The 11,130-nt window shown below is 44.3% G+C and overlaps 1 protein-coding gene across 1 annotated transcript in view; it reads right to left on the reverse strand.

The window, feature by feature from the left end:
• FRZB (frizzled-related protein) overlaps nucleotides 1–9,534 on the reverse strand; it is a 27,555-nt gene extending 18,021 nt beyond the window's left edge. The window contains exons 1-2 of the mRNA XM_019523058.1: nucleotides 9,385–9,534; nucleotides 7,396–7,443 (exon numbers count right to left, since the gene is read on the reverse strand). Coding sequence (XP_019378603.1) covers nucleotides 7,396–7,435 — 40 coding nt within the window. The 5' untranslated portion in view covers nucleotides 7,436–7,443; nucleotides 9,385–9,534. The remainder of the gene's footprint in view (nucleotides 1–7,395; nucleotides 7,444–9,384) is intronic.
• Between the last annotated feature and the right edge of the window lie 1,596 nt (nucleotides 9,535–11,130).

Below are 11,130 nucleotides of genomic sequence, written 5' to 3' on the forward strand. Positions count from 1 at the left end.
CCATAGACTTCTTGAGTCAGGTAGAGGTCTTCCACGCATGATAGGAAGCTTAGCAACTGCTCAGATTTTGCTGAGTGATCCTCCCATGAGATATGCGGGTAATTGAAGTCACCCATGACAACCATGTTCCTGGAGCATGTGGCCTCAGCCAGTTCCTGGGTGAACTCCTGGTCAAGCTCAGGACTTTGGGTGGGAGATCTGTAGTAGACTCCCACCGTTGTATCCCCTGTGCCATGTTCCCCACAGATTTTAAACCAGAGGGTCTCCAGTCGTCCACCCTGGTTGCCACGATCAGCTTGCGGGGACATGTAGCTTTCCTTAACATATAGAGCTACACCCCCGCCTCTTTTATGTACACGATCTCTCCTGTACAGGGTATAGCCATCAATACCCGTGGTCCAGTCATCAGTGGAGTCCCAGCAGGTCTCCGTTATCCCTATGACATCACAATTATTTGTATTGAGTGGAGGACGAGCTCCTCCTGCTTGTTCCCCAAGCTCGTGGCATTTGTGTACAGGCAGGCAAGTGTCCCCTTGGGGGCTCTTGCCTTGCCCACAGATTGTACCAGGGCTGGGGCAGGGGTGGGATCCCTTAAGTGCCTTGGCTTGCTGGCTTTGCAAGGGTTGCTCAGCAGGCCAGCAGTGGCGGTAGTCCCCCGTCCCACAACGGACTTAGTTTAAAGCCTGGTGGAGCAGGTCAGCTAGTCTGGCTGAGAAGAGCCTCCTCCCCAGCGGAGAGAGGTGGAGGCCATCTCTTCCCAGCAGCTCGCTTACTCTGTGGTCATGGATGCCAAAGCCTTCCCGATGACACCAGCGCCGCAGTCTTTGGTTGACTACGTGGATCCTCCTCTCCCTCCTCAGCCCATCCCCTGAGACTGGGAGGATCGACAAGAACACCACCTGTGCCCCCAGACCCTTTAGCCCCGCTCCCAAATCCCTGTAGCGCCTCATGACCTGGCTGGGAGTGCTCTGAGCCGTGTCATTGGTGCCCACATGAATAAGGAGCATAGGATAGTGGTCTGTGGGCTGGAGGAGCTTTGGGATCTTCTCTGCAATGTCCCAGATGCGGGTCCCCGGGAAGCAGCAGACTTCCCGGGCTAAGGGGTTGGAGCGGCAGATTGCCCCCAGTCCCCCTCAGGATGGAGTCTCCCACAACAAACACCTTACGTTTTGTCTTGGGGAGAGCAGGGGCGGTAGATGCAGTTGAGCCTGTGTTGCCTGTGGGAGCTGGCAACTCAACAGGCTCTGCTGGAGTAGCAAGAGGTGTGTACCTGTTGCTAAGCTCTGGCAGGGCAGGGGCCTTGGTGCGGCGGGCCTTAGGGCCCTTGACCACCTTGGTCCATGCCCCTGACTGGACAGAGCAGGAGGTCCCAGAGTCCTCCTTTGTCCTGGAGGAAGGCAGTGGTCTACCCTCCGGCTCCCGGGGGAGAAGGGCCTGGCAGTAGGAGTCAATCTCCTGCTCACAGTCCCTGATGGCATGCAGTCTCTGGACTGTGGCCTGAAACTCATCCAGCTGGCGCGCCAGAGATCCCAAAAGGGAGCAGACCCCACTTACCTATTACAGGGTAAGTGCAAGTACACATAGCTGATATGTGGTAAATCTCTACCATCTTAGGTCTGTGGTAGTTAGTTTGTCTGTTCATGCCATCAGTGGCCATCTAACTCACTAGATGATTTTTTTTTTAGTTTAAAACAGGGTTATCCAACTGGCAGCCTGTGACCCACATGTAGTCCATGAGGGTTTAGCATGCGGCCCCCAGGATCCCATCCAGCCACCACTGTTCCTATACCAGTGGCTGCAGCAGCAGCTAGGGTCTTGGACTCCTCTTCTCTCCCTCAGCTTCTGCTGTATGCCCCCAACCAAAGGAACTGGGCAGTAGGGTGGTTTGAAGCTTCAGTTATTGATTCAATTCGGCGGAGATTTGATTCAATTCAGCGGAGATTTGATTCAATTCAGCGGCCAAATTTCCGAATCTGAATCGAACCAGGAGACTCTTTAATCTCTCTGAATCAAACTGGGACCCTCTGAATCTATTCATGGAGATTTGATGATTTGGATATAGGCACAGCTTTAAATGTTTTTTCTACATACCTCACGGTACCAGGTGGCTCGTGAATGCTGAGATAGTGGAGCAGATGGAGCATCTCACGGAAGCATGGAGGGATCCCCAGCACACTTAGCAGCGGACCCAGAAGCAGACCAGAAGCACGTCTGGTCTGGTTCCAGGTCCACTGCGAAGCGTGCGGGGGACCTGCCCCCTGGCTTAGTGACTGGTGCCTCCTGGGTCTGGGGGACACCCAGGGTCCCTCCACAGCTGATCTCCAAGCCAAGAGGGGCCCCTCACTAGTGCAGCCCACAGATTATGTGCCCCCCCACCAGTTTCAAGTGGAACAGCCCTCATCTAAAAGTTCCTTCAAAACTTCTGCATTTAGCACGTGCCCAGAAATGCCCAATGTGAGCTGCCAGGCACCCAGCTTTCATTTAAGCCACATTTCGAGCAAGAGACTAAGTGCAGGGTTCAAATTACACTGACTCTTGGGGGCGGATCTGCAAAAAAAAATTAAACCAGTTCATTGGAAGGAGCAATCCAATCAGAGACCCACCCCTCAGTTATAATTTTCAAATCTTACAGGGGGTCTCTCGTCTCTTATGGGGGGGCTCAACCCACCCAAAATCCACTGTAATTCACAACCCAAGTGGCAGCACCCAAGTTCCCCAAGACACTCCGTCTAGTAGGTATACTCTAAAGATGCCTTCCACATGCTGAAAGTTCAGCACAAAACACATCATCACTTTCACTGAAACACATGGGCAGAGAAGAGTCTGCTAACACACCTTTTATGTAGTAGCTTAGTGGGTAGAGCATGCACCCAGGAAGTGACAGATGTGGGTTCTTGGATTTCCTCAGTCCTGCATGAAATGTGTATTCAAACCCTCTTTTCCCACCTGCTGAAAGAGTACAGTAACCACCAGGCTGTAGGGTCATCTGGTTGAGGCTATCTTCCTAACCTTCCTTCTGAAGCTGGGTCACTGGGCTGCAATGAATACAAGATTCATGGGACCAAAAGGAGAATAATTAAGAAAGAGCATTATTCTGTAACTGAGTTGTTAAGGCACCCAAGTGGGAGGAAGAATTGATTCTGGATGCAGTCCCACAGATGCAGTCCCACAGATTGTTCATGCCTTTTTTAATAAACAGTAATTGGACAAAAAAGATATAAATCTGAGAGCAGGGGCTGGAGCTCATAAATCCATTCATCCAGCTGAATTCCCTAATGACTGAGCAATCAAATCATGTTGCTTCTTGTTTATTCACCTTCTGACCTTATGAATCTTGCATTCTTTACTGCACACTAGTCTGGCCATAACAGAACTAATGGACAATGCTAGTATCTAGCCTAGCCTATAACCTGGTGGATAGGACTCTCTCCTAGGAGGTGGGTTGTATATTTTTGAATCCCCTAGACTAAGGAGGGACCTCCTACTCCTTGGGGAAGTGTTCTGATTATAAGATGGAAAGGCACCAGCAATGTTTGTCATCATCAGGGATCTTGGTTTTCTGATAAAAAAATCCAAAATTTTCTGATTAAAAAACCCCTAAAATCCATATTTTTCCATGATTAAAATGAAACACCACTATATATAGTGCCATTTCATTTTAATTGTGGAAAAATGTGGAGATTATTGATAAATATATAACTATAGTGCACCCCCCCGACCCCACCCAGGGTTAAAAGATACATACCTCATTGAATTAGGTACCCTAATCCTGATTGAAGCAACTATCTTATGTGGCTTCTTATTTTAATTACAGTGGCTTCTCGTTTTAATTACAGAAAAATATGGATGGGGGGGCATTAAATCAGAAATTTTTAAACTTTTTTTTATCAGAGAAAACCGCGATATTGGGTCATCACCACTGCCTCTTTTTAAAAGAATAAGACTCATCTTCTGCTCTCAAAGAATACTTGTAGGTAGAGGTGCACCGATACATTGGTCTGATATTGAATCAGTATGGATATAAAGAAAACTGGCTTTATTGGATATTGTCACAATGGGGCCAATAATTTGGCTGATAAATGACTGTGCTGTGCTCAGCTGTAGTGCAGCACTCAGGCAGGGAAAAGCTGAGCATGGGGGGATAAAAGCGGCCCCTTGCCCGCTCCGTGGCTGGCGCCTTGCGCTGCAGCCACTCACAGCCCATGTGGGGCTCTTTTTACTCGCACTCAGCTTTTCCCCGGGCTCCTTCCTGGAGTGGAGGAAAGTGGGCCCTCGCTGCAGCCGCTCACAGCCTGCACAGGGCTGTCCAGAATAGGCAAAGACAGCCCCATGTGGGCTGCGAGTGGCTGTAGCAAGGGGGTGCTGGCCACAGGGTGGGTGAGGGGCCACTTCTCCCCTCCTCATGCTCAGCACCACCTTGTGACCCGGCCCCACTGCCAGCCTGGGCCCTGCGCTGGCGCCAGGCTCGCCTGTAGGGGCTGCATGTGGTGACAGCAACTGCAGCCCCCCCACTTGCTGCACTGGGCAGTGTTTGCCACTGCCGCCTGTGGGCTGCCCAGCACACAAGCTCCGGGGGGGCTGCAGCTGCTGCCACTAACAGGTGAGCCTGGAGCAGGCTTGCAGCCCAGGCTGGCAGCGGGGCTGGGTTACAAGCTGGTACTAAGCGCAGGGAAAAGCAGTCCCTTGCTCACCCCATGGCCAGTGCCCTGTGCTGTAGCCACGTGTAGCAGGGAAGGGAACCAAATGTCCATGCTCATCTGGACGTGCCCAAATAAACAATCTTACTTATAAAATCAGCCTACTTGTTATGTAAATCAGTGAAAGACAAAATTCATACATAATATGGTTTAAAATAAGGAGTTTAAAATAAGGAAAAACTCTCTTGGTTTTGATATACATGCAAACTTTTTATTTTTGAAAAATTAACAATTTATGTTGTCATTTTATCATTACCATACAATTTTAAATTTGTTTAACATTAAAATAAGTAAAAGTCTTTAATAAAAACCATAAATATCCCTCGGAACTGTCTTTCCTGGCTCCATGATTTAAAATAAACCTTTTATCAGGCTCATTTTGCAACTTTCACCTGAGGATTTTAAAACTATTGATTTCATCTCCATTCATATCATTATACTCTAGTATAATGATAACATTTATTATAATACATGCACACACACATATACAGGTAACTGAGAAACAGAAATGGAGACCAAATTTTTCAAACTTAGGCCCCTAAAGTTTGCTGCAAAAATAACATAGTTGCTGCAATGTAGATTAAGGTATCTAACTCAAAGAGATATGAATTTTTAGCCTAGGGTGAGGTCTTGGGGGATGCAGTGGTGCAGTCGCACCCCACCCCTTTGTTTCCTGCTTCTGCTGGAGGGAGGAGAGTCAGTGGGGGGATGTGGCTGTGAGGGAGATAGAGGGACTCCCCCAGGCTCTCTCCAACACAGCATAAAGAACTACTTCCACTCTTTGGGCAGATCAAATGGAGGTCTGGACATGGAATATGGCATGGACTGCATGGATTGCACAGAATCCGTGCACGCATTGCATGGAATATTGCATGGAATATTGCACATGATGCTCATGTAAACACTGACTACAGGTATAAATTGCACCCAATTAGCCCAGACAGCCACCGGCCTGCTCCATCCTGACTCAAACAGTATTGTCCCGGGCACACATGTAGATGCTGTGCCCAGGAGCAGTATACTCCAGCTGTAACTGCTCTGAAGTTTATTGTAGTGTATTAATTGCACATGTAAATGTACCCAAAATTCTTTGCTTCAGAAGTTTCTAGAATTATAGAAAAAAATCTAGAACAGTTTTTTTATGGTAAATAAGAAAAGTTAACTGTATACAATTACTAACACATATTCATAGGCACAGGCTTATAAAATGTGCTCAGATATGTAAATGCGACAGCTTTGCTTTACAGTAAAGATTTGGAAAAGGAGATTGCTGGCATTTCAGTCGGCACTCTTACACACTGCATCTAATTCACCATTGCATGATTATAATTATGTCAGTGGCTGTGTGTACACGTGCGCTTTACTGCACAGTGACTTTTTTACTGCACATTAAAACGTCATGTAAAAAACCATGACATTATACTAATGTGCAGTAAAATAGTCTGTGCATTAAGCATCACTAAAAACATTGTGCAAATGCCCTTCTGTGCATTAGCATAGCCTAATGCACTTTAATTTAGTATCTCACATTGGAGGTACTAAATTGAATGCATATTAGAAAAGATGAATTAATACATATATAGATGCACCCAGTGTAAGTTAACTAAAATCAGTGCATTTGTGCCAGCATTAGCTGGACCAATATAGGAGTGAATCCGGTCCTACTCTTTTCAAAACATCATCATAGTCACTTGGCTCCAATTCACTAGGGATTTGCAAGCTAAATAACACATATCAGGCCTAATATATGTGGTACCATTTTTTTCCCCCACCTCCTACTCCAAAATGATGCCTACTGTATTTGAATGCTGTGATACAATATTGAATTCACATGTTGAAGTCAATGATTAAGATTAATAAAACTTATTTTGTGAACTGAATTTCCAGTTGTTACAAAAAAATAATTGAAAGATGAGGTACAGAGCTGCATGATCTGAGGAAAAAACTATGCCATATTTCTATAGTTTACAAAGATATAATGAAAGTAAAAAATACAATTAGCATTTATTCCCACCGTCCTAATTCAGATAAGATTTTCACTGAAATAGCTGAAGTCATTTTGGCTTATTAGAAGTTTTCCCTATATAAAAGTATCAGAATCTGACCCCAAAAAAGGATTAAAAGAGAATTTTACCCTATTAGTGGCAAACATTATAAGGCTTAAACTACACTTAAATCCCACTATTACACTATACAATTTTTTTTAATTCCAGATGCAACTCTTATAGAAAGCATCAGGCTCCTATACACATGCAGTGAGGCTACTCCAAATCACTGTAATTACAGTGCGTTGGAGCAGATTCAATTAACTGAGGCTGCTAGAGTGTGGTAATTACTGCACTCCAGCAGACTCCAGCATCACATGTACCAAAGTCCCTAGGCTGAAAAACAGTGGTGGGGGCACTTTAACTAAAGCTCATTTGATGAGCTTTAGTTAAAGTGTCCCCGCTGTCATTTTTCAGTGGGGGGATGCTGATATATGTGATGCTTTGGGCACTTTAATTAGAGCGGCTCTTGGAGCTACTCTAATTAAAATTCCTCCCACCAACTCCTGGAGCACGGGTATAAATGCCCATAATGCACAGAATTCCAAGGTAACATAGCATAGTTTATTCATCATTAAGTATAGGACTTAATTATGTTATCAACTTTAAATTTCCTTAACTCTTATTCGAGAGTTAGATAAAAATGTACTCACCAATGCCGGTGCCTCTACAGTTGCCATTATTAGAATCCATAGGGAAATCTGGCATGGATTCATAAAATATGTAAAGACATGTTAGTATTATTAATACTGGATTATTTCAATACAGCCACATTAAAATGCTTAATTTGCTCTAATATTTAGTATATTAAAAATCAAGACTATATCAATTAAAAGGTGTTACAATGCTTTAGAACCCACCTGTTTCTACAGAAGTCAGCGTGAACTGTATCTTTAAACAGAAGCAGGGCTATGTCTTCAATGCTACGCATTGAAATAAATTCTGTGTTACTTATGGCAAAAAATGGAAAATGCCCCACTTTCATTGGTGACTGTGTATAGTGTGGCACGATCTGGACAACAATGAAAATATGTGCCATTTCAGATGTGAACTTGGTGCACCTCTGAATGACCACATGCTGTTTTTTTATTCAGCTAGATGCTGAAGGACACTGTAGCTTTGATTTCCCCAGTAACAAGAAACAAACAAAGCACAATCATGTTACTGAAGAAAATGCCAAAACAGGCATTTCAAATTTTCCCTTCTTAAAAATGTGCTGATTATTTTGGAAAAGAGATAAGAAACAGAAGAGAAGAAAGGTCAGTATGCCGAATTTCAAAATAAATAAATAAAACTGTTCTTTTGGGAACATCTCTAACTGGAAATGTTTGCCATAATATGATGCATATGTTCAAATCTACTGTTTATTAAACCACACCAATGTTTATAGGGTTTATATGCATGTTTTACAATGAAGACATATGAACTGTTGCATATAATGTTTTACACAAGGAAAGGTATAAATATGTCTATGTATAGCAGCATATATAAGTGCCGGCAGAATCAATGAGGGTACTTGTGCCTGTGTGCACTCCCATGTAAATTGATGGGGCTCACTGGGGGTTCAGCTGCAAGGTCAGGACTATTATTTATATTTAATAACAGCTTATGACTTACAAATACATACACAATATGTGCCTAAATATGGATGTAAGAACCTATCTTTAGGTATCTAGTTTTCTTTTAATTTTGGCTATACATTACTTATTACTTTCTTAATACCTAGTTATACATCATATGGTCTGCAACATACTTCACATATCTGGAGAAATGGAGATAAGACATGAAGTATAAATGTAGATATTGGAATACCACTGTTTGCTTAACTAAAAAAACAAACCTGGCAATACTGAAACTTCAGAATCAAACATCTGTATCAATGTAGTCAGCACAAGGACACAGGAAATGCCATAGCACAATGAAGTAGTTGTCTTTTCAGTCCAATATCCTGTCTCTGACAATGCTTCAAACTATTTGCCTCATAAGAAACTATCAAACCTTCCCTGTACCTAATTTTACAGTAAACATGGAAGACTTTTTCCCCTGAAACTAGCATATTTACCTGAATCCAAGATGATTTAGAATCTCAGATGTCCAATGATGCCCCCCCATTAGATTCTCTACGTGAAAAACCTATACATGTGCTATAATTTTCTATCTAAAGAATCCAATTAATGGAAGATCATCTTAAATTCATCCCCCCTCCTGGAGGAGAAAACCATGGTAGGGGGAGAGAGGTCAGACCCGGACCTCTTGCCCCCATCCCACTGTCCTCCCTGCCTGTCCCACTGTCCTTTGCCCATCCCTGCCTCTGCCTGTCTACCCTCCCACTTGCCCCCTGCCATGTTGCCCCCTACTGTCTGCCTCCCACCCCCAGTGCCTATGCCTACCCCTGCCACATGCCCACTAATGACATGCCCTTTGTCCCCTACGCTTCTGCCTGCCCTGTCACCTCTCCCCCCTCCTCACCTCTGTGCCTGTGCCTGCCCTCCACTCACTGTTCTCCACACTCTGCTTTCCTCTGTTCCCTACCCCTTCCCCCCTCCGCCTGCGTCTGCCTCTTCCCAGCCCTCCATCCCCTGCTCTCCCCTGCTGTCTGTCCCCACCCCATGCCTGCATCCTGCCTCCCCCCCACGACTTACCTTCTGGTGCTCTGTTCTGCTCTGTTCCAGCTCTGGGGCAGACAGGGGTGATGGTGGCCCCAACCCTGCCCAGACAGGCAGAAGGAGCAGCGGCAGCTCTGGGCCAGGCCAGGTTGGGGCTGGAGAGGCCAAATCTGGAGCAGAAGGTAAGCAGGGGCAAGGGGCAGGCTCTGCAATCTACTTCCAAGCCACATTGTGTGGTGTCCCCTCCCTCCCCTGCCAGCCAGCTGCACTCCCCTTCCTTGCTGCATGAACCACTTCAGCTTGGAGCAGGCACTGGCTCCACTTTGGCTTTGGCTCTGAGTGTGAGGCTGAAGCTTGAGTTGAGCCATTGTTTTTCCTGGGCCATCATTCAAATCCAAAAAGAGGGGTCCCCCTGCCCCCATGGCTTTTGGAGAAAAAGCCTTGTCTTGGATTTGAGTAAATATGGTAAGTTATTCTTCAGCTGTAACTTATACCCTACTTCACATTGCTCATAATATCCCCATTATATGTGCTGTACAGAATACATAGCTCTCATCATTTTTACCATTTTATCATTTTAACTAGTAAAAGTGTGTCTAATACAATTTTTCACTTACTTTTTTTTCTTGTAACTTATATAAGCAATGTACTTTCAGTAGCATATAGTGGTCTAACTGAGCACCACGAATCAATTATGCATGGCATCAAAATGTATTTCTTTATCCAGTTTGAATTTGTATCCTTTAATTTTATGGAATGCTTTTTTTTATCCTTTGCTATAGGACAGCATAAGAAGGAGACTTCATGGGGCCTTTTTCAAGCAAGTTAGTCATTGGCTTTTATCATATTTCCCTTATTCCTCTCCCACCCAAACTACAAGTACAAGACCCAGCTACATAGTATATGCTTTGTTTTAGTGTATATTGTCAGGGCACCTCTCTGAAACCTGCAGGAGTTCTTTACGATTCTTATATTCCTATTTAATTCAATTGGTCCATCAATCTGATAATTTCTTCTCATTACTGGAAGCCATATGACATCTTCAAGAAGTTCACAAAATGCCTTTTTACAGATTCTGTCTTAGAGGCTGACAGCTTATACTTGTGAACATGATAATAGTATCCCCTTTTTCAAAAGACTGCCCAATTAATTTTGTATGTGCAGGGAACCACAGAAACAGGGGAGAAACAAAGGCAAAGAAAGAGAGGGGAAGGAGAGGGCAAAGACCTTGTCTTTTTTAGGAGTATAGTATTGTAGCTATGACATTCTCCTGGAGATGTACCCTGCTGGCAAAAGACTTCTTCTCCTAATACAGGAAGTCCCTGTTCCCCAAATTAACTCAGCTATGATCTTGCAGTGTAGCTACATATAGAGTAGGGTGTTTGCCTGTTCAAATAGCTCAGTTAAGGGCAAGATTGTTTTATCATGTTCCTAAGAAACATAGCTATGCCAGAAAAAAATTAATGGGGACCAGGCCTGACAGGAGACAAAGAAAGAGAAATGTTGGCTAGTGAAGGAGGTAAGAGAAACATAATATTCAGCTTTTTTCCCATATCTTCATTCCCAGGGAGGGAGGAAAAAGAAATACAAAAAAAGAAACATTAAAAAAGAAAATGAAGGACTTTTACTCTTCAGGAAAAAAAGAAAGACTTCCTTAAGCCAAAAACTTAGGTTTTCTGAACTTTGGGGGTTTGTCCTTCAGATCTACATACAGATTTTTCCAGCTCAAACCAACCTCTACAGAAATTGCCCTTTTTTCTTCTTTTCAATACAGTCTTGGTA

The sequence above is a fragment of the Gavialis gangeticus genome, unplaced genomic scaffold (genome assembly GCF_001723915.1).
Source record: "Gavialis gangeticus isolate Ggan-Ray unplaced genomic scaffold, GavGan_comp1, whole genome shotgun sequence".
NCBI lineage: Eukaryota > Metazoa > Chordata > Crocodylia > Gavialidae > Gavialis > Gavialis gangeticus.